This window comes from Xiphias gladius, chromosome 9 (assembly GCF_016859285.1).
Source record: "Xiphias gladius isolate SHS-SW01 ecotype Sanya breed wild chromosome 9, ASM1685928v1, whole genome shotgun sequence".
Taxonomy (NCBI): Eukaryota; Metazoa; Chordata; class Actinopteri; order Istiophoriformes; family Xiphiidae; genus Xiphias; species Xiphias gladius.
The window spans coordinates 14,069,795-14,092,682 of NC_053408.1; the positions used below are offsets into that span (position 1 = coordinate 14,069,795).

Sequence of the window (22,888 nt, forward strand, 5' to 3'; positions counted from 1 at the left end):
TTTTTTATTTGTCCAGTGCTACGGTTTATGACCAAAAACCTGCAAAACTAATGACATTCCCATCAGCCTCAGCTGTACTTTGTGTTTAATGCTGATTATCAAATGCAAACATTTGCTACATTTGCTAAATTCACCACAAAATTAAAATGGTAAAAATGGTCAGCATTAAAGCCTGCTAAAAACTAACATCTGCATGTTAGCATTGTCATTGTGAGCATTTAGCTCAAAGCACCGCTGTGCCTAAGTACATCCTCACAGAGCATCTAAAATGTCTGTAGATTTTTGTTGTTTTATCTATTATCTGTGGTAACTATTCTGTAGCTGTGGTTGTTTAATTGGTCAAATTTTTATATGGATTGTATGGATTTATTTTTATATTTGCACATGTTTGGTTTTGTTTTGGTTTACATTGGGGTTTTTTGTTCATAAAGTGTACTAAACTGGGGGAAAAAAACTAAACTTGGGACCTTATTGATGGATAGGTAGATAGATGTAGCTATCTGGAATACATGATCCATTGGTTTGTTTATTTACCTCCTTTCAGCCACCCATTCTTCCTTTCACTAAATATGTATGTGACTGATTGTGCATGCAGACTTTGGGTCTACATGGTGTTTCCTGGCCTCACACTTTCTGCCAGTGCAATTTTGCCAGTTTTCTCTCAGTCTTTGTGAACTTCTGATTGCTTGAGGATGTTAGAAATAGCCCAGTGCTTTAGATTACTCAGTGAAATTCTTTATTTTTCTTCCTTCCCCATTTTTTTGCCCATGGCCATCTCATGTTTATATTCATGCAGTATTATTCTAGGTCATGAGCTCAATCATGTCGGCTGTTGCTATCAGCTCTTGCACGCATGTTGCTTGTTATTTTTGTAGGGCACCGGAGCTTTCAGGTTATAGCTGCACTCAGTGGGTGCATTTATGGAGCAACGTGCTGCAGGTATTGTGCCTTTATGTGTGTTCCTTAACTGACTGCAAGAATTTCTGCACTGCGGGGCTTGCTTTCAAAGCCAAAAGAAAGACTTTTCTTTTTGAAGATGCCTCAAATACCGTGAAAATATAAAACTGTTCTCACAGATATACATATCTCACATGCATGAACACGCATATCTGCAGGTATTAACTTAAAAATAACAAATTTTGCAATGTAAAAGAAAAGATAAATTAATTTCACAAAGAACAAGGTTTTAATCTTGGTAGGTCAGATGGCGTTATATACACATCTGTAAATCATATACAGCCAGATCTTCGTTCCATTGCACTGCTCCAATAATGTAGTGCACCCTCTTAAAATAAAGTAGTCGCAGTGCTGTTCAGACAGACACTGGACCGTGTCTTTACTCATTTTGCATAAACTCGGTAATCCTTCATGGCTCTGTTGCTCTAACAGTGGCTGAAGAGTTCCACTCACATTTCGTGTTTCATAATAAGAACAGTATTAGTCAGAATTTCAGACTATGTTGACGAGATGAATGTAAAATGTTGAGTGATTTTCAACATTTCAGACCAGCTCCTCATTAAAGAGGGAGCTGCAGGGATTCCTTTTTTTAATCTCTTTTCTTTTTTCCCTCACTCTCCTCTGGTTCTTCTTCAGCTTCTTCATGTGCTTCAGGACATCAACAGGTGCCAGAACACCATGTTTTTTCGTCGTAGCCCTGGTTGAGCCTCAGGGTGTCTGTATTGACATAGTCTACTATGATTTCTTCTACTCTTTGCTGCCTGCCAAAGTTGATTCTGCAGTCTTGTGTCAGTGGATAAGACTTCCACAGCTGATAAATTCCCTGACTCCTCAAAACTTGTGGTAGCTCTCAACAAGCAAGCGTTCCTTTAACCAACTGCCTCTGGAAATGGAGGATTGGAAAATGAAGCTAAGTGATACCTACAAAAGAGAGAATGATATAAAAAAAGATATAAAAGCACTTCCAACTTGAAATTTCCTCTGTTCAAAATGTCAGTAAGAAATAACAGTTAGGGGGAACTGTGGAAGTGAAGACAAGATCTGGAAGACCAAGAAAACTTTCAGATAAAACTTCATGGCAAAGCAGAAATCCCATATGACTGCAGAAGAGCTGCAGGAAGGTTCAGCTGACACCGGAGTGTAAAGCTTCGATGTGCAGACCGGGTTTACGTGGAAGAGTCATCAGAAGGAAACCTTACCTGTGACTTCTTCACAAAAGGCAATGTCTGAAGTCTGCAAAGCAACATTTGGACAAGCCAGAGTCATTTGGTCAACAAATGCTGTGGACAGATGAAGTTACAAATTAGCTCTTTGGCCTCGATCATAGAAGGTGTGTTTAGAGGGGGAAAAAAAGGAGCAGCATTTGATGAAAAGAACACCTTGCCAACTATTAAGCAATGGCCTGGAAATGTCATTCTTCGGGGTTGTGTGGCAGCCAGGGGAACAGGAAACACTGCATGGATAGAGGGAAGAATGAATACCACTGAATATCAGCAAATTCTGGGTGCAGATGTCCTGCTGTCAAGTACTGACATAGTTGGTTGTCCAGACTTTTTACAAGCCACAATTACTGTTTTGTTTTTCTGTTGTATAAACCCTTGAAATAAAAAGCAGCAGTGCATTGACATTTGAAGAGCAGGGGTTGTATTTACTTCTTTTCACTTCAAAAATCAACAAATTATGTAATTTGCCCAAACTTTTGTACTGTAATCATAGAATATTCACGGAGCAGAAAAATGCCACAAATCATAGCATCTAATTTGCGATGGTTGTCCCCACATGGGCTTTTACAAAAACAGATACATACTAAAACTAAAATACCTATGCAAATGAACAAAATAAGTTATAAATAGAAAATAAGTATAATTAATATATAAGTACCATAAAATAACACACATCATCACACTTAGCTACTGTAAATTTTGATCATTCTTCAAAAACAGTTTCAACTTGTATTTATTTCCAGTTACGATTCCTTTTGCACTCGCCTGTCCAAATGAGGTCTCACAGAGGGGCACTCACATGTCCCTCATAATCTCCACTGTGGTGCCCCTGAGCAAGGCCTTTAACCCCCATCAGCTCCAGTGGGGGCTGCTCAGTGAGCAAGAAATAAAACTGTGGTTTTTCTGGGCAGCTTCCAGGTGGGAATGTGAGTGTAACTGTGTGAGAGGGAGCAGGGCAATCCTAATAGAGAAAGCTGTTCTTACATTCTTCCCTGAACAGTGATTGAAAGTAACCGAGTATTTTACTCAAATATTGTATTTAAGTAGAATTTTGAGGTACTTGTAATTCACTTGAGTATTTCCATTTTAAGCTACTTTCTACTTCACTGTGTTGAGAGGGTAATATTGTATTTTTCACTTCACTGCTTTTATTTAACAGCTTTAATTACTCGTTATTTTGCAGATTAAGATTTTTACATACAAAACACAAACTAAGTATATAAAATATGATGCATTGTTATAGATTATACCACCCAACAGTATTGTATTTTAAGTAGTTCAAATTAGCTCCCCCAAAAAGGTCATTTTACAGTGATAAGCAGCAAATCCTGTCTTTTGAGAAGCTGGGAACAGAGAATATTTGGCATCTTTCCACGATTTCTGCTTGAAAAACGACTAATCTATTATCAAAATTGCTTCCAATTATTTTTCTGTCTATCAGCTTATCCATTAATCGACTTATCATTTCAGCTGCAATGCTACTGGAGTATTTTTATAGTGTAGTATTGCTACTTAAGTAAATTATTTAAATACCTCTTCCTCCACTGTCTCTGGATAAATAAAGGTTTAAACATTCCTATAGATGCACCTGAGTTACTGAAGCAGAAACCATGGCTGCTACAGCACCTATGGTTTGAATTATGCAGGAGGATTTTCTACTTCTGGTATCCAGGAGCCTGTTAACAGAAAATGCTGTTTACCGTATTAAACCAGCCAGCCAGTGTTAGAAAGCACTGTGCTCACATTGCTTATTGGTGTCCTCAGTCAAGAGGAGGAAGAGACACGTGGACTGGTTCGTTTTGGCCCTGTTGGGTAATTGTAATGGAAATTTGATATATGACTACATGTCAGTGTAACCTCATTGTTGCAAGCTAGTTTGATGTTGTCATTACTTAAAACCACCACGCCAAGTTGCATGTAACGTTTAATCCTTCGGCAGTTGATTAATGTTGTTCTGATATCAGGCAGGACGGCAGCGGTGTCAGCTTTCTGTCGCAGCCATGAGACTCGCTCTATTGTCGCTCCTAATTTGGCCTGATGATTGTTTCTGCATTCTCTCACGCAAATAAAAGCCTATTCAGTTTTTAATGACTGCAGGTCTTCAGGCTTATTTTTGCCTGTGTTATACTAAAGTTTCCACATTCCTGTTACATAACAGATTGATGCTTTTTTAAAAGTGCGCTGCACATATTTAGCTAGGGCAAATATGATTATATCTGCTGCCAGTGAATAGAGGGCCTTGGTACATCGCCAAGACTGACTTTGTCCATCATCCATTTTGCTGATGTTTAATGTTTGGTGGGGGCACACAAGCTCCACATTACACTATTGTACTGAAATCCCAAAAGCATAAAAATACAGCTTTGGGATTGAATCTACCAGATTAAAGTCAATAAATTCAATTGAATAAAAAAAAAAATTGCTTTACTGCTTTGATGAGATTTCCAAGATTTCCTATTCGGTAACGTATTGACTTTACAGGTTTGATTCACTGTTAATTGTTAATTCTTTGTTCTCTGTTCTCTGTTAATTTGTCTGTGTGATAAAGAAGTATGGTACTATAGGTAATAGAGTTTAAAATGCAGTTTAAGTTTTAAAACTTTTCTTTAATACACAGTTTGATTGGAAAGACATTGTGATTGTAGAGTGAAAGTCCATTCTTGGCCTTTGAGAGACAGTGGTTTGACAAGAAAAAGCATCACTCAAGTGCACTTACTAGCTTTTTCCGGAGCTTTCAACACATTTCACGGTCATTCTAAACTCAGGAAAAGCTGAAACAGAAACTTGATACTTTGATACTTTAAGGTATAATCCAATGCAGCTTTGTAAGGGGCACAAACACAACAAAAACACTATCAATACAAGAACTGTAAACTTATATACAATATTGATTAGACAGTGTCAATATACAAAGGGTTACACAGGTGATCCAACGCACTACTGAAGTGTGTGTAAAAAATGTTAAAAAGTCCATTCACAGTGGTACTCAAGAAAGATACTATGAGCAGACGGTCATGGGATTTTTTGGTAAAAAGGGGAGTTTTTCTTGGAGAAAAGTTGAGTCAGATAAACTGACGCTGCCACACCTTCACAGTGCATCATCTGCCTCAGCAAACAAACTCAGTTAATGAGGGAGAGATTGAGATGAAAAGACAAGAGAGGGCAGAACAGGAGAGGGGAAGTGTCAGACAACAGAGTGCTGGATAAATCACTCTCAGTGCCAGAGGGATGTGACTCGGCCTCTGACTCTGATTTCAGCTCTGGCTCACTTCAAGCACTGTTGTAGAGATATTAAACAAACCGCTGATTTGATTGGCTCCAGGTGAACCCGGTAAGGGTTGTGGAAAGTACGAGGCGTCTTCGGGACTGTGAGAGCTGTAGAGTCATCTTTGTGTTGCTATTGCCGGCTGAATACCAATTATTTCCCGCTTGCTGTTACTTTGAAGGCCTGCTGGTGGAGTGTGTGACTGAGACCGTGCAGCATTGTCAGTATACAAGGTCACATTTCTGTCTTTTTAGCCAGCCTTAGCCACAGACCGCTCTACGTGTACGAACCCTGGTGTTGCGTATGACGCTGAAGCGTCCGGTCCCCTGTTTCTGACGTACTCCCCCGGTGCTGAGCTGAACTGAGCACGGAGGAGGCAGGGTGACCTTGGTGCGTTGCAGAGCCTGCCAGCATGATTATGGTAATTCCCCACTCCCCCATCTCACCCCACAGTCAACTCTTCCGGGGTGACACCGAGCTCGCTTCCTCTACAACCACCCCCCTGCAGCCCCGCTGATAACAACACCAAGGATGATGAATATTTCTACTGTAATGCAGCCTCATTGAAGGTATCCCTTGGTGTGGAGTGAGTCCGCTGTGTTTACGGGCGTCTATTTGCATCTACTGTGTGAAGCCAATCCAGGACAGCAATATTTTGTCAGGCTCTCTGTTGGAGTTAGAGAAGAGGCTTTTTCTCTGCTCAGTTTATATTCCATTTACTTTGGTGGTTAGTTTCAAGGTCCTCTGATGAAGAAGCACATCACACTCCCTGTAGCCAACACTATTGCTTTATAACCTTGAACATAGGAAGTGATTTCCTGCCCTTTGTCATCCGGATGTTGGATGAATTTGAGCAGTTCCCTTCCAAGGTCAGCAAATGTGCTTGTTCACTGAAAAGCACAAAGCAGTCGTGACAAGAATATATTTTTTTGTATTGCAGCTCTTCTTATGGCTTGAACAATACACTCTCACTGGGTGTACATGCTCACTAATTTCTAAATTTTGTCTCTTTGCCTTCCATTATAGGCATGCTAATATACTCAAAACACACATACCAAGATCATAAATGATTATACTATCCCTGATTCCTGCTGCTGTGCTGAGTGGTTTCCTCTCAGCAGCTCTGAGGATGTGGAGATTATTGATTTTTCTTGATGCCCCCTGGGCTCTGGGGTAGTATAAATATTACCATATTTTTCCCCATGTGGCAAGTCTGGACAGGGAAGTAAGCTGTGAGAATATACAGAATCAGTCTCCAAGGAAACCGAGGGCAGGGTGTGTTTACAGTGGCCACGCTGCCATACTGTGAAATTGATGAATTGTATCCGTTCCTCCAGGCCACAGCTTGGCTTCAACGGTGTTGTTGTTGTTGTTGTTGTTGTTGTTGCTGTTGTTGCTGTTGTTGCTTTTTTTTTTTTTTTTTTGTATATGTAGACAAAAGAGTTCCTGATTTCTGTTGGGTTTCGACTTTGGATCTGTGTTTTCTTTATTCTTTCATTTAAGTTGTTCGTCTAATGATCTGCTCTGACTGAAGTGCGAGAGCGCAGGTGTGTAGTGTTGTGTCGCTTTGAGGGTGCAGACAGTTTGGGATGTTCCTCCACAGCCTGACTCCACAGATAAGTAAAACTTTACAGACTCCGTCTTTCCCTTCATATCATCTGAGGGTTTTCATCCCATCCCACCCGTGCTCCACCAGGGCACGAGGAGATGGATGAAGATGTTAGATTGGATGAGGACTGATTGCGAGTCATGCTGCTCCACCTGAAGCGAAAGCACTGGCAGCAAAGGTGATATTTCCCTTATCTCTTGCTGTCTGCATGACACCGATGGCACGTCCTTACCAGGTGGAAAATTTCTTAAATCGAGCTACCCCAATCTGACAGCACTATTTTAGTTGAAATGAGGTTTTGAAATGGGTGCCACTCTATTAAATGACATTTGAAGCTATGAGCTTTTCAGATATACTGTAAAGCAGACAAAAGACCATATGACAGATGGTCTGCCCCCAGCTGAGGCACCCACATATTTACATTTTTACTCAACTCCAAACTGTGTCGGCTCATATATGAAAACTAAAGTAATTTGCTTTCCCAATTAAATAATATCCCCCCTTCATGATACATAAAACCAGCGCTAAAATTATTAATTGATTAGTCTTTTGCTACAGAATTAATTTACAGATACTCATTTATTGTGTTATTTAAAACAAAATATGGAATACTCATCAAAAATGCTCATTTATATTATGCAAGTGAACAATGCATGTACAAACACTCTCAGATATTGGGCATTTTTCACAATTTGACATTTAGTAGACCAAATCATTAATTAGTTCATTCCAAAAATGATTTCAAAACACTTCATTTGCACTGCTAATCAGAGCAACATAATTATGACGCCATGTGAACATTGCACGTATGTGAAACAAAATAATAATTATGTATATTATGTATATATTAGTTTGTTTCATCCAGTAAGACAGGTCAAATAATCCACACTCAGGTGGTACCACATAACTCCATCACCATGTCTGAAACTGTGTGTCTGTGTTCTTTCAACTACAAAACACCAAGTTGATTGTTATACATACTGTACATCTGATAGTCAGCAGGATCTGAGGAAACCTGGCTGAGCCAGACGAACCGCAAACCAGAGTGTGGACTGATGTTCATATTTATATGTTACTTAATGTACTTGTAGCTGGAGCAAGAAAGTAATTACAACAAAAGGTACAAACAGCTCTATCATGATTAGTTAATTAACAGAAACTAGAGTCCTACTAAGATGACAAACACACACAGAGAAAAAGACATGTATTTCTGATAGCATGATTGCATCTGTCTGATTGCTAATGTATCACCATTTCCCTTGCACCCACTCACCCACTTTTACCATCAGTCTCCCTCGCTTCTTATTTGTGCTCAGTAAATAAATCTGATCAGGCATTGCGCCAGTTTATTAGCCAACAGAGGCCGCACTGTGACTACAGGAGTGCTGACTACAGCACATCTCTGCGCAGGGCCATAAGATTTAATGCATACAGGATAGATCTGTCTGAAGCAAGTGTGAACAAATAGAGAAACCTGAACCTAAAAGGTAACAGTCCCACAGTATCAACGGGTACAAGCTTTCCATTACCTGATACTGTCCTCTGAGCTCAAGCAGAGGACTGGTTTTCCATTCAAATGTTTTACTTTTTTATGAGAACAGACAGTTACAAAACGGTAATCCTAATGGACTCAACAAAAAAGTGTCTTACAAATTCTTTCATCTCTCATAATGAAACATGGCAAAATCAATTTGGGTGATTTGGTGGTCTTTCCTCATAGCTTATACCAATAGACTGAATAAAAGAATAAAAGCGCAGTGCTCGGTTGCCAGTTCTTCTTTTTACCCAATACATACTAAATCACTTGAATAAATAAACATTCATTGTCCTTTAATTGTCCTCTCCTGAGTAATTTATTGGCTGACCAACCAAGAAATGCAACTCAATGCATGTTAATGTTCCCTGACATCTCTTAGGTTCCCTGAAAACATCTACTGTCAGACGTCTTTACGAATTAGGTGATATGTGGTGGTGGTTTTGGGTTCTTGATTTTGTGGGTTCTGACTGTTGACTAAAGCCTTTGAGAACCAAACATGTTTTCGATGTGGCATCTGTGCTCTAAAGCTGCTCTAATCAATATTTTTTTATTGATTAGTCAGATGACTGTAATGTGAAAAGGGTCACTTGCAGTGATGAACCCACAGAGAATTATCACCTGACTCCGCAGGTCCGCTTAGCTTTACAGAGCTTTACAGCACCTCTCAGCTTATTGTTTGGGTTTTACAGCCCGCAACATTACCGTCAGCAGCGTTGTTTACAGATGCAGCAGGAAGCTATTTTTAGCAAAAAAGCTCTGGTAAATCCACTGTGCGCTACCTGACCATCCCCAAACAACAGACAAAGTTAGTGTAGTGATTTGCCATATTTTCCAAGGATTAGAGGATTCTTTTTCATTGTTTTTTTTTTTTTTTAGAGTGGCTACAGAGCGGCGCAGCCTCAGGCACTGTCAAACTCTGGCCTCGGATCAGTTTACCATCCCTTGTCTGCACCTAATCCCAGGGAGATGGAAAAATACAAAGTTGACCCATAGTTTGGAGTCAGCCTGGAGTAACAGTAATGGTGTAGCAAGTTTGGTTTAACAGAGAGACTCAGTTCTCTGAGCTGCATTGGGGATTATACTGCAGTAGACAGAGTATAGCCTTGAGTTTGTAGTTGACCTATACTCATATACAAAGAACATCATTTTTACTGTCTACACTGCAGTGCACTTGTGGATGTTGCAGGCTCACAAAAAGATTTGAGGGTGTTGATGATGACTTGAAGCTGGCAACAATAAATAATCTGCGCATGAGATGGAATGTGTCAGCTCGGCACTGCAATAATCGTACACCTCACGTCTCAGCTCTTGCTGAGTGCGAGAATCCTAAATCTTAAATCCCCCCTAAGCAGGAGAGCCCACATGACAGGCCTGTTTAATATTCATACTGTATTTTGGAGCCTCTAACTAAAGCAGAGCGAGAGGCGAGAGGCGAGAGCAGTTTGTATCCTCCCTGTGGAGCCCGTCTCTTCCTCTGAGCCGGAGGTCTCAGGTTGTCTTCTCTTCCTCAACCACAGATGGTGGTGTCACATCCCTGACAAGTTTCTCCTGTGAAGTGGTGGTCTGGGCTGGTGTTAACTATCATTTTAGGAACCAAACAGCCCACTTCACCACTTTTAAAGCTGCTCTAACCAATATTTTTACGTTAACACTGGCTACCATTTACTATATGTAATGTTAAGGGGGTTGCTGGTAGTGCCAAACCCACAGATCGTTCACCCGACTCTGCAGTTCCCCTCAGCTATAAGGACCTTTATAGTGTCTTTCAGCTCATAGTTTTGTTTTTACCGCTTGCAACTTCAATTTTTTCACTCTCATCAGTACTGCTCAACACCAAACAGCACAGAAAAACATTTACCATGTCATCTTTATATGGTGATAAAATATCAATGCTGTGTTTACAGCTTTTTGCGCTGCCCTGAAAGGGACAAAAAATCAGTTATTGTAGGTTATTGTAAGTTGTAGTTAACTTTTTGCCACAGACCTAAGGGATTTTGGATTTATTTATTTCTTGAAGGGGATTTACCTTAAACTGCCCAACTGCTTTTAAGGCAGTCTAAAGTATTCTGTATTTGAAAAGAAAGTAATGTATATGGAAAAAACCCAGTATCTGTCTCCACAGACAGGTACAAACCACCAGATGGATTCCATATCAACTACACACTTTAATCTACAAGTTTAATCAAAATTTAGGGTGAGAGATTTGGTCTCTCAGAGGAAAAAAAAATTGTTGATGTTCATATCACACTGGTAAAACAATAAAATATATTCCTAAAATTGTATAATTTAATTGTACTGAATCTTTAAGCCCAGTCTGAGACCAAAACCCCAAATGATATCTCTCATGTCATTTTATTTCTATTCTATCTTCCAGCTCTAATCCACTGAAGTAATAAATTAACTGCAAAAAAGTTGTGAGGACTAAGAGAGACGCTGCTGAAGTTGCTCCAATTCAATTTTTCCTTTACTTTGAAGAGATCAGAGACCACATACTGTATGCTACGCTGTGTAATTGCAATTTTGTGGAACTACTAAAAATTGGGGCACTGTGAATCTCCTGAAATCTGTAGCTGAAGCACCAACCTTCATATGCCCAATAAATCCACATAAAATAGCCCATAGGTGTTCGAGCGAGGAGAGATGAATGACTCAGGAAAATATCTGATTACCATCTGTCTTTCCATGATCATCACTGCCACCACGGGCTGACAAGGTGCTCTTTAAGACGATGTTTACTCTGTGCGGTCCCACAACGCACACACACATATACACAGAATATGAATGTTACAACATGCATTAAAGATCTGAGATCACAACTCCACCAAACCCCAACTGTGATTAAAAAGAGGCTGTTTTGTTTTATCAGCCCTCTCCGCTTCCCTTATCTGCTCATTTGCATAATTAACAGTGGCTGACGCTGTCCTCGCAAGCAACTGCCACTGTGATTTTTCCTGCTTGGAATTCTGTCCTACTTCAATGCTGTGGTTAATGCAGCGGCAGGTGTACTGTACTACATTCAGGATAGTACCTATACACACCTTTAAAAACTTTAACACTGCTAAAAAAAAAAGCTGGCTCTTTAAAGATGCTATATGCAAGTTTCTGCTATTGCCGACGTTGGAATCAGCAGCTGTTTACTTATCAGTCTAGAAGAAATGTTGCAAGTTCAGGATCAAATTCATTCCTTCACTCGCGTAGATCTGTCTCCAGTGGTGGAAAGCAATGCCAATGTTAATTTGTGTTTTGTTTCAATTTATATCACTTCTTTTCTTCTACTGAAGTTAGCATGCTAAGTTAGCATGCAACTCACAACCTTTCTTCTAGACTGGTAAGTAAACAGCTGTTAATGTTAACGTTGGCTATGTAGCTATAGCAAAAACTTACATAATATAGCACCTTTAAAGTCCTTTTCAATTACTTTTAGGTTGATTACAGGTATATTTTTGTTATCTCATTAACAAGTAGCCAAACAACCCACTGTGATATTCCCTGTTTGTCGACAACTGAGTCAGATACTAAAACACTTAGTTTGACATTTTGTGAAATATTCGTTTTCCTTTCTTGCTGAAAGTTAAATGAAAAGATTGATACTGCTCTAGTATCTGTCCGGTGAATTTAAGACTAGCATAGAAACAGAGTAGTCTGGAATACCTGCTGTTTGTTTTTAAACTTCTGTATGGATTAAACAAACAAGATTTAAGGGTTTAATTATTGAGATTTAGAGGTGCTGGTACACAGATTTTGCTACCTTTGGACAGAGCCAGGCTAGCTGTTTCCAGTCTTTCAGCAATAAAAAACAAATAAGAAGTGTTTTGGGGAAAAGGGAGGCACCTGAGCTAAATTTCAGGTGTCACAGCAAAGGGTCTGAATACTTATGTCAATGTGATATTTCAGTTTTTCCTTTTTAATAAGTTTGCAAAAATTTCTAAAATCCTTTTTTCGCTTTGTCATTTTGGGGTATTGAGTGAAGATTGATGAGGGAATTTTTTTAAATTTTAGGATAAGGCTGCAAAATAGAAAAATGTGAAAAAGGTGACGGGTTCTGAATACTTTTTGAATGCACTGTGTATAATAGTATCAAGACTATTTACAGGTGGATTTTCCTTTAACAGTCCAGCTTGCTGGTAAACTACAGTATTATATGAAGTTATAAAAATAATAATAATATAATAATAAGTATACAATCACTCTACAGGCTACAGTAATGTGTGTCGTAATGTTCATCCCTTTGTCACTGCCACGACCACCACTATATCTTTTTAAAAAGCACATTTGGCTTCTGTCCATATCTACATATCCCAGATTAGACTTTGCTCATGAATATAACACAAAGCATTTTTAAAGCACACAAATTGGAAATTATCCTCCTCAGCAAGGTTTGCCTCTGTTCTCCTGGCTTTACTTTGATCAGAGATCATTTTAAAATGGACTTTTTTAATTGCAGCATCCTCAAGGAAAATCCAATTAGGAAATATTCCTTTTCAGTTCTTTAAGTCAATTACCATTTTACCATTTTAACATAATTACTCAGCCGCAGTTTTAGCAGCCTGCTTACATACAGGAAAAGCCTGTACAATACTGTTCACAACACAGAACATTTGTGTGTGTGTGTGTGTGTGTGTGTGTGTGTGTGTGTGTGTGTGTGTGTGTGTGTGTGTGTGTGTGTGTGTGTGTGTGTGTGTGTGTGTGTGTGTGTGTGTGTGTGTGTGTTTGTGTGTGTGTATGTGTGTGTGTGTGTGTGTGTGTGTGTGTGTGTGTTAGTTAGAGATTGTGTCATGTATTCTGGATGTAAAATAAAAGGGCATGTGAAGGTCAGCTGATGTAGCACGGCTAGTCCCTGTGAATATTTAGATAGATTTTTAGAGAAATGCTCCAAGGAAGGTGACTTATGTTTCTGCGTGATGATAATCTGACTCTCCCTTTGTTTTTCCCCTCTGCTCTAAAATGCTGTCCTTTGCTCTCTCTCTCTCTCTCTCACACACGCATGCACACACTCTTCTCCCTGAATTGCACACTCTCCCTCTTTCTTACCTATACATTCCTTATCTCTCTCTCTCTCTCTCCCTCTCTCTGTCTCTGCAGGCTCGCTAACAGTGTCCATCACCGACATGCGGGCTCCAGTGGTGGGGGGCTCTGGAGGGGTCTATGCTCTGTGCTCAGCGCATCTGGCCAACGTCGTCATGGTAACTGCCATTATCATCATCATCGCCTCCATTGTTACGTCTGAAAACGTTTTTTCAGTAGAGATGAAATTTCAGAGCCAACCACATGGCGTGAGCAAGAAAGACGGGGAACACTCCATATCCCCACCAACATCACAGGCTTCACTGTTGTCTGTGTGTTGTTTTGAATTTTTAAATTTTTTTTTCCTAGCAGATGCTAGTTGGACGTTTGTCCTGGCGCAGTAGGATCTCATCACTATGATAAATACTTTTCATTGCCCAGCAGTTTTAGAACAACGCCACCGAATATTCTAGAGACACTGTGATCTCTCATTTAGTCATCAGCAAAGTGAAGAAGCTTTCACTGAAGGTTGTTGATGAGCTGCAGACGCCAAGGACCCTCTTCCAGTATCTCATATTGCCGAACCGTTCCTTTTTTCTCCACTGTTGTCGTCATCGGTATCGATGAATCTCAGATGAACTGCCATTTCAGAATCTCATATTAATTATTTATACTGTGTTTATTTGTGTCCACTGAAAAATTATGCTGCGTGTGTTTCTGTTACAAGGTTTCCGTGTGAAATGCCTTCCGCATTCTCTTCAACTCTCAGGGCGGTGTTGCATCTGACGAATCACTTTAACTAATGTCGCTGTTCACTGTGGGCAGTGGAGATGCCAGCAGGGATAGAAATCAAAGTGCGCTGACGGGGCTCAAAGCAAAGATTGTGTAACTGTTAAACTGTGTGCTCGTAGCAGCTAACAGACAGTTTCTTTGGTCTGTTATACTTGTTGGGAAATCCTTGAAGGCACATCTTGGTTCTGGAAATCTTGAACCCTCGTCCAGTCTCGACCCAGTAAATTCCCGGCCATCTGCCATCAACCATCATCATCAGGTTTGCTCAAGAGACATTTATCAGGATCAGCAAAGTTTTAAGCACCACTGAGGACGAGACTCTCTGGAAGTCATACAGCTCCAGTGACATTGTCAGAACACATCTTGAAGCCATGTAGTGCACAAACTAAACTTTGGAAATTACACATAAATCTTTTATTTTTATTGTTCTTGATGTTTTTAAAGAAAAAATGAGCCCTCCTGTTTTGAGCTTTTTATAATTGTGTCCTCCGAACAACAGGCGCTCTTTCTCACAGTCTCTCTGTGATCTTCTGCACCTCACACACACACACTCAGACGTCAGATTCCCTTTAGCATTTCAATGTCAGCAGTGTGATAACAAGATCTGTAACGGACAAAATGGATTGGCTGTCCTCTGGTTAAAGATTGCCCTTCTCCTGTGAGTTTGGAGGCATGTCAGAGCAAATTGCCTCCCATCAGAGAGTAGCAGCATCATATCACACACAGCTCAGATCTCCTCATCTGCATGATTGTGCTGACCTCTCCCCCTCCATGATATTAATCATTTATTTGTAGAAATATTTTTGAAATCGGGTGCACTGTCACTCCTCGCTTGTTTTACACGTATGGTCACAGCAGGTATTAGTTACATATTCACTTAAAAGTTGCATGGTGTTCACCATTTTTTTTCTGGCTTAAGAGAAAACTAGAAACACTGGCACTGGGTGCTATTCCCACAGCCACGAACTTAAGGAGGGACGTGATTGGTGCAATTATTCGTCCTGAGGAGTAAATGTGTTATTCTAAGTCAGGATGCCATTGTTCTTTTCTCCCTGAAGAACCGCAAGGGCTATTTATTGGCCCATTCTCCCATTCTGTTAAATTATCTCAGCCATAATTAATAGAGTGCCACTGGGTTGGAACCAGTAAGTAGAGAGCACCCAGGTGTATAATCGCATCTCTGTCTTGTGTAACTGCTGCCTCCTCTGTCATATGGATATGGATCGTCTTTCTCTCTTGTCTAAATATGTCCAGAGGATAGAAAATGAATTGCTTCTTGCTTCACTCATATATGTAGTGGTTGCTTGTGTTGTGATTGTTTGCGCTGACGGGACACTTTCGCTGTGTGTTGCAGAACTGGGCAGGGATGCGCTGTCCCTACAAGCTGCTCCGCATGATCCTGGCGCTAGTTTGCAGTAAGTTCTCCAGATTTACTCTCAGAGCCCTACGCTCCTGTTCCTGCTGTTGCTATTTATGATGAATTTATAGTTGAAAGGGTGGTGTGTATTACCTTTCATTTTCAGCATATTTAATGTCCGAACACCTGTTCGCAGTTCAACACAATAACAGTCTGTTTATCATATGAGTGGGGTTTAAAAACCTCTTAAAGCTGAGCAACAGACATGCTACGTAAATTATCATAGTTAATGACTCAGAGTGAGAGGCTCCCTGATTGGACACGATGCTTTGTTTTCAGAGCATTTGAGTCACACTACTTGTCCTTTTTCTCCACACAAGGACCGACACACTCTGACTTTCATTAGTGAGCAATATGTTCCCTCCATCTGTCCCGAGCCTGCCGCCCCCGAACTGAGAGAGCAGCGAGTCTCTACAAGAATGTTATGTCTCTCTTCGTTGTTTTACAAACAGGGGATATGGCATTTCAAAATAAAATATGACGCACCGTTTCTGTGAACTACAGTGACGACTGAATTAGCATTTGTTCTTTATCAGTGCTGAGTTATTTATTCAGCTAAAGGGACTTTGGAGGAACTGGGGAAAAAAACAACTGCATATAACATCTGTAAGCAATGCCTATAATAAAGATCCATTTAAATCCTCTTGTAACCTTTTCTTTGGTGTGATAAAACACTTTACTGCAGTACACAGTATAGCTCATCTTTAGGCATGAAGGAAACTCAGATCTAAACCCTGCTCTTTATATGAGGGAAAGTGAGTTATACAAATGAATGAATACCTGGATTAAATGCCTCTATCTCAAAATAAAAGCACCCTGCTATTCATGATAACTTAATCTGAGATTCACAAATTCCCTAACTGGGTTTTAAGAACCATATCAACTGAATGAGAATTAACAGGATTATTTTAGCCTAGATTAGATTAAGTATTTAGATTAGTTAAAGGAATAGTTCGGCATTTTGGGAAATACACTAATTTGCTCCCTGGCAAGAATTAGATGAGAAAATTGATACCATTCGCATATTGTCTGTTATATGTAAGGCTATAGCTAGCAGATGGTTACCTTAGCTCAACACAAAGACTGGAAGAAGGGGGGACCAGTTAGCCTGGCTCTGTCCATAGGTAATGAAATCTACCTACCAGCGCCACTAAAGCTTGGAGTAAACATAAGAGATATAATGAGATATAATCTAATTTAAAATCCGCCTACAGGTGCTGTAGGTGGATTTTATGCTAAACTTAGTCAACCAGCTGCTGACTGTGGCTTCGTAATTATAGTATATACATGAAAATGGTATCAGTGTTCACATCTAACTCTCCTCCAGAAAGCAAATAAGAATATTTCTCAAAATGTCCTTTAAATCACTTTGGAAAAACAGGATCCTAGTCTGGCCTGAATTCCTCACAGTTCCAGTCATGAGCAGATAATAAAAAGATTTCTCCACAGTGATTCTGTCTTTTTTCTTTCTTCTATCCTCCAAAGTGAGTTCAGAGGTGGGTCGTGCAGTCTGGCTCCGCTTTTCTCCACCGCTGCCATCCTCGGGGCCCCAGCCCAGCTTCATGGCACACCTGTCGGGGGCCATTGTCGGTATCAGCATGGGGCTGCTGATCTTGCGCAGCTACGAGGAGAGTCTGCAGAAACAGTGCTCCTGGTGGGTCATCGTCTTCTCCTTCATCACCTTCCTCCTCTTCGCCATCTTCTGGAACATCTTTGCATATGAGCTCCTGGGGGTGCAGATCCCACCTCCTCCCTGATGATGCCCCCCCCCAGGCACTCCTCAACATATACACTGACTCCAACCCTGCTACAAAGAAAGGTTCCCCCTTTCACCATTGTTAACTTTCCCATTTCCTCTCAAGTTAGACCGAAATGAAATGATATGAGATCATTCAAACTAAAATTGACCAAGAATCCTTTTTTACAGATACTTTGCAGATCAAAGAAATATGTCTCTTTTATTAAAGAGGGATTACAGTAGCAACAAATACAGGTGAAAGCTCCTCAAACCCATTTTGAGGAGCAATATATCTTTTTATATACGTTGAAATCTCATCCACATTACCAGCACTAACCTTTCAGTAAGCATTTAGCCACTGCACTTTTTTTTTTTTTTTTTTTTGTTCAGAGGCTTTTTGAAAAGCTTTTTCATCAGTTGTTTCTTTGAGTAGATCTTTCATACATGTAAACACCTCAAGTATCTCAAGAATCTGAGGTCATGACATGTGCCTCTTGAGAAAAAGAAAAGGAATTAAAGGGAGCAGAACATAAGGAACATGTCCTGTTGCTGGCAAAATGCTCAGAGAAATTTTCTGTCTTTCACAAAGGTCAGAGATGAGGATCAGCTGCAGCAATGCCCCTTATAATAGTAGGGTTTCAGTGTTGTGCTTAAAGGCGCTTACACAAAGTGGACGCCTCAATCTGAGTGTTTTGGCTGTGCTGCAGGGGGAGATTTAAAGGAGAATTTCATTTATTTACAGGGGCAGCAATAAACAAAAACACTGAAGCACCACTGAAATATGATTTTCGATATGAATTTTTTGATTTCACATCCCGGCTGTAACCGGCAGGGGTCACTGTGGTTTTTTGCATAATGGCGCGCTAAGTGAAAGACAATAAAAACATCTAACAGAACTTTTATTTCAAATTGAGCTGCTAAGTAGGTTCTGCAGTCAAATGAAAAGAAATCAGTCAAAATTCTTTGCCTTGAGTGCATACACATTAGTAATTTCCTTCCCAGAGCAGGTGAAGGAAGAAAGGTTTAAAAGTTTTAAAAGCAAGATTTTGTCATCATCAAGGAGTACCTTAAAGTTAGAGGCATCACTGTCATTTTCACTTCCTGGGGTCCCTAAAAATAAAATGACGTCTGTTTTTCTCTATTTTTTCCGTGACATTATACCTACACTGTGGATGCAGAAACATATTTCACACAACATAGACAAGACATGAAGATGGGAAATCAAAGTGACCGCGTGACAGGGGAGGAAAGAGATAATAACAGTTGAAGTTTCCTGGACGGTCATCACTTCAGCGAGTGGACTCCTCCTGTTGCTGTGTCAAACATTAAACACCAACTTGCTAGGCGCACCGTGTAAAATATGCCATGTCATGCTCTATGGCTCTCAGCGAGACAAGGACACATACACAGAACATAAACACAAACACACACACAAACACACACACTTCTCCTCTTTGTCTTCTGTGGGTCAATGTGGACAAGCCGAAGAGGAGAACACCACACACACACACACACACACACACACACACACACACACAAACACACACACACACACACACACACACACACACACACACACACACACACACACACACACACACACACACACACACACACACACACACACACAAACACACAAACACACACACACACACACACAAACACACACTCACACATACACACACACACGTACATTGCACACACCACAAACACACACACATACTGGCCTCTGCCTGTTCTCGCTCTGACAGACTGAACTGGGGAGGGCGCGGATGTGTCATCACCTGACCTCTGACCTTCGTGTCCCAGAGGGCATTGGGGTCTCTCTGTCAGGCCCAGTCTATACCTCAGTTTCTCATTCTTAGGGACTGTATACTTTTGTAAAGGAATGTACCTATAAAGAAAAAAGGAGTGTTATTAAGTTGTCCCCATTTTTCATTTGGTAGTGGATGTGTATATTGTATGTTCATAACCAAGAGTATATTTATTTGTATTTTTTCCTCTTTGAGGGGAAAAGAGAAAAGTTTCAAATGGTGCAAAATTAATGCTATGATTGTTGTTCTTCTGATAACTCCTGTATGGCTCTGATCCTCTGAAAAATAGTCTATGAGGCAAAATCCCCTGGTTTGTTAGGCGACCACCAACGAGTCAAGATCACTTGATTTTATAAATCTTTTGTGCTTTACAAAATAAGCCATAGAAAGAACTAAGTAGAGAGGGCAAAAGCAGAGGGGAAAACGGTGTTTGTTGGTTTGAAGCCTGCTGATTGGTAGCTTTAGTTAAACTTTATTTTTTTTGTGCAATCAAAAATCATTTCTTCATTGTGAATGTTCAACAGCTGAGGTGGGAGAAAACAAACTGAGCAACTCTGGACTGTTTGATATATTTTCATGTACTTGGACTCACTTTTGCAACTTGTTCGCCAACTTGTTTGTAGTTGATGCAGCTTAGTTTTGCAAGCGCCCACATCTCCAGACTCTCCCCTGCAGTGTGCGGACACCTCGCTGCAGTTCTTCTCTTGCAAACAACAAAGTATGGTCAGGGCTTCTGTCATATAATATCTTCAGTGTGATCCAAGCTTTTGGAAAGCTGAGGCGAGGATAGCAGTTACATTTACCCATGCTGCGTTCCATTTTACAGTCTTTCAATCAATAATTCATTTGAATGTCCACTGGCTGCCTGCGAAAAAAAAATTATGCATTTGCCAGTTTTGATAGTTGGTCATAAATACAGTCCTCAGCATTTGCTTCCGCATGAAACAGTCAGTAGAAGACTCCTTGTTAAATGAGGGAATCAGTATGAAATAGCCAGAATAAGCCATTTTGAGACATATTACAAACAAAAAAGATCAGCCAATAAGTGATAGTGATGTATCCTTGATGGAAACTCTTGTGTATTCTAGCAAATATTATCGGTTTGGGTAGCAAAGATACACTGATGAATAATGCATACATACCCTGTTAGCCTATAATGAAGAGAGGAGGTTAATGTGTCTCTTTAACTTAAGATTCATAGGAACCCAGAAGGGTTGTAAAAAGGGCTAGTAAATGGCTAGTCTTTTGTAAAACACATTAACTGTGAATATTACCCCTCGTGGAGGTACGTGCAGGACAAAAATCGTAGGATTGTGAATTCTCGTTGCCCCTGAACCTCAAAGAATGATACTTGTTCTCCTCATGCAAAGTCAAATGGCCAGTGCTTCATTTGTTATTTATACAAATCTCTTCTGAAAAGAAAAGCAGACAAGAGAAAATGAGAAGTATCTTGAAAAACCAGTTCGTTGTTCAAGATACTACATGCTTTTCTGTAAGCCCAATCTCCTGGCCCTGAGCCTGAGTCAACTACAGCACCAACACACCTTCAAACACAAGTCATCTCCTGTCTGAGAAAAGCCTCTCCTGCGCTCAGACAGCAGCTCATCTTAAAGGAGAGGAGTGGCAGAGGCAGGACTCTCCTCAGGCCCTGGCTGACAGCATGAGACAGTTTCGGCTTGTGAGGCACGGAGGGACAGCAGACACAACAGACAACAGTGCTGGCAATCTTCACATAAAGCCTCTACGTGCTTTACCATCCTGTGGCGCTCTTGTCACAACACCCCTATTGTCAGGATATGATGCATGGCTGTCGCGAGGATACACCGGAGCCCCAAGCGAGACCGTAAACAGGATATCTTCCTTTAATAAGTGGATCTGACAGGTTGCGTGATGTTAATTTAATTGCTGTCGTTGAGTGACATATTTGTACAGTATAAGGAAGGCTCGGTGAGGGATGGCATGAGCTGAATAGGAGCAGCCTGTCATTAACATGTGATCCATCACTTTGGGCAGTCCACATCCTCCACTCGATTGTTTTTGATACAATCATGACTGCGGTATGAGATGATGTTTCAAGGTTAGTACCAACTCGGAGCAAAACTCATTCATACACGAACCCTTCTTGATGTGACTGTTCCTGAAATATTGCTCAATTATGTGCTTGTTTCCTTCAAAAATGCAGCATAACTTTATAGCAGCGTACTTGACTTTTCTCAGTCTGCTGCTTCTTGTTTTCCTGTTCCTGAATTTCGTCATAAGTGGGCTTTTTTGCACGTATTTTATTGTATTTAACTCCCATGTTGTCGTGTGCCATATTCTCTACTGCCATAATCATTCTTTGATGCTTTTGTACCTCCCTATGCCAATCCATTGTGCTGTTATGCCCAATGCCTTGTTATATATAAGCCCAAGACTGAGCACGGGGCAGAAAGGCTGCTTTTGCTGTTAGGATCCATAAGAGACAGAAGCTGCAGTGCAAACAACTGTATATCCAGTAGCTGCTCTGAACTGCTGCTTGCCAACAAGCTGGCCAGGTTGCCTTCTTTTAGTGTTTAGTTCTACTTTGATAAGGGTAACTGTCACTGCAGGACTGTCCAGATAAAGCAGGCGACTGTAGCTCCAGAGATGGAACTCTATTTACAACAAGAGTCATTGGATGTTCACCAGTGCACAAATTTACACTCTTAGTGTTTTAGCAAAGATGATGAATCCTGCAATGCTGGTTTAGGGGTTCCTAAAGTTTTCCAAATGTAAATACATTTGGCTTTAGTTCTCAAATTATCCTGCATATTGATACATTACAATGTGTAAAACCGGATCTGATTCTTAAAATTTGTGCAGATTTGACAGTAAAATTAGGCGAACAAAACTGGCCTGTACACAAAAACCAAACGCGCATCTTTGAATCCCAACACTTGAGGATTGTCATAAATTTCACAAACTATCCAACTATCCAACTGTCCCTTATGCTAAAATTTTTAAAGTTTTCAGTGTTAAACTTTAAATGAGGAATGCCACTGAACGTTCTGGTTCTCATGTGGATTAGTGAACACTGATTTTTGTCTGCCACAGCTAGAAACAAGCATAAAAAAGTTTTGTCTTTCAGTCTGTAACAGAGCACAGATGTACACCTCCACTGATGACAAACTGGCAAGAGTCAAAGAAAGATAATAATTTTTTTTTCTCTTTTTTCTGGAGATGAGGGTACTTGGTTTGTAACATTGCTCAAGTCTCGGCTTCCCAGTTTCTAGCTTTGGTACAGACTCTTTTCACGTTCACAATCACTGCCTGAGCCACTCGAGGTCACGCAAATATCACAAGTGGTTTCTTCAAATGCGAGTCGTTTCCCTCCGACGGTTTAGAAGTCATATCTGTGCTGCTGTGGTAGTTTTTCATGAGCTGCTTACTTGTATTGATAAAATGGTGCCAAGCTTACAAGGTTCAATCTCTCAGACCAGACAAGAGGTTGGACCAACACAGCGTTTACAAAAAGAAAAAGCAGAAGAACCTATTTTTCTCTCGGTCATGAGGA

General features: G+C 40.4%; 1 protein-coding gene across 2 annotated transcripts in view; it reads left to right on the forward strand.

The window, feature by feature from the left end:
* Positions 1–19,085, forward strand: part of rhbdl1 (rhomboid, veinlet-like 1 (Drosophila)) — a 40,578-nt gene extending 21,493 nt beyond the window's left edge. For both annotated transcript variants that reach the window (XM_040134319.1, XM_040134318.1), the window contains exons 6-8: positions 13,674–13,774; positions 15,742–15,802; positions 17,290–19,085. In XM_040134319.1, the coding sequence (XP_039990253.1) occupies positions 13,674–13,774; positions 15,742–15,802; positions 17,290–17,561 (434 nt within the window). In that variant the 3' untranslated portion in view covers positions 17,562–19,085. The remainder of the gene's footprint in view (positions 1–13,673; positions 13,775–15,741; positions 15,803–17,289) is intronic.
* Positions 19,086–22,888: the final 3,803 nt, after the last annotated feature.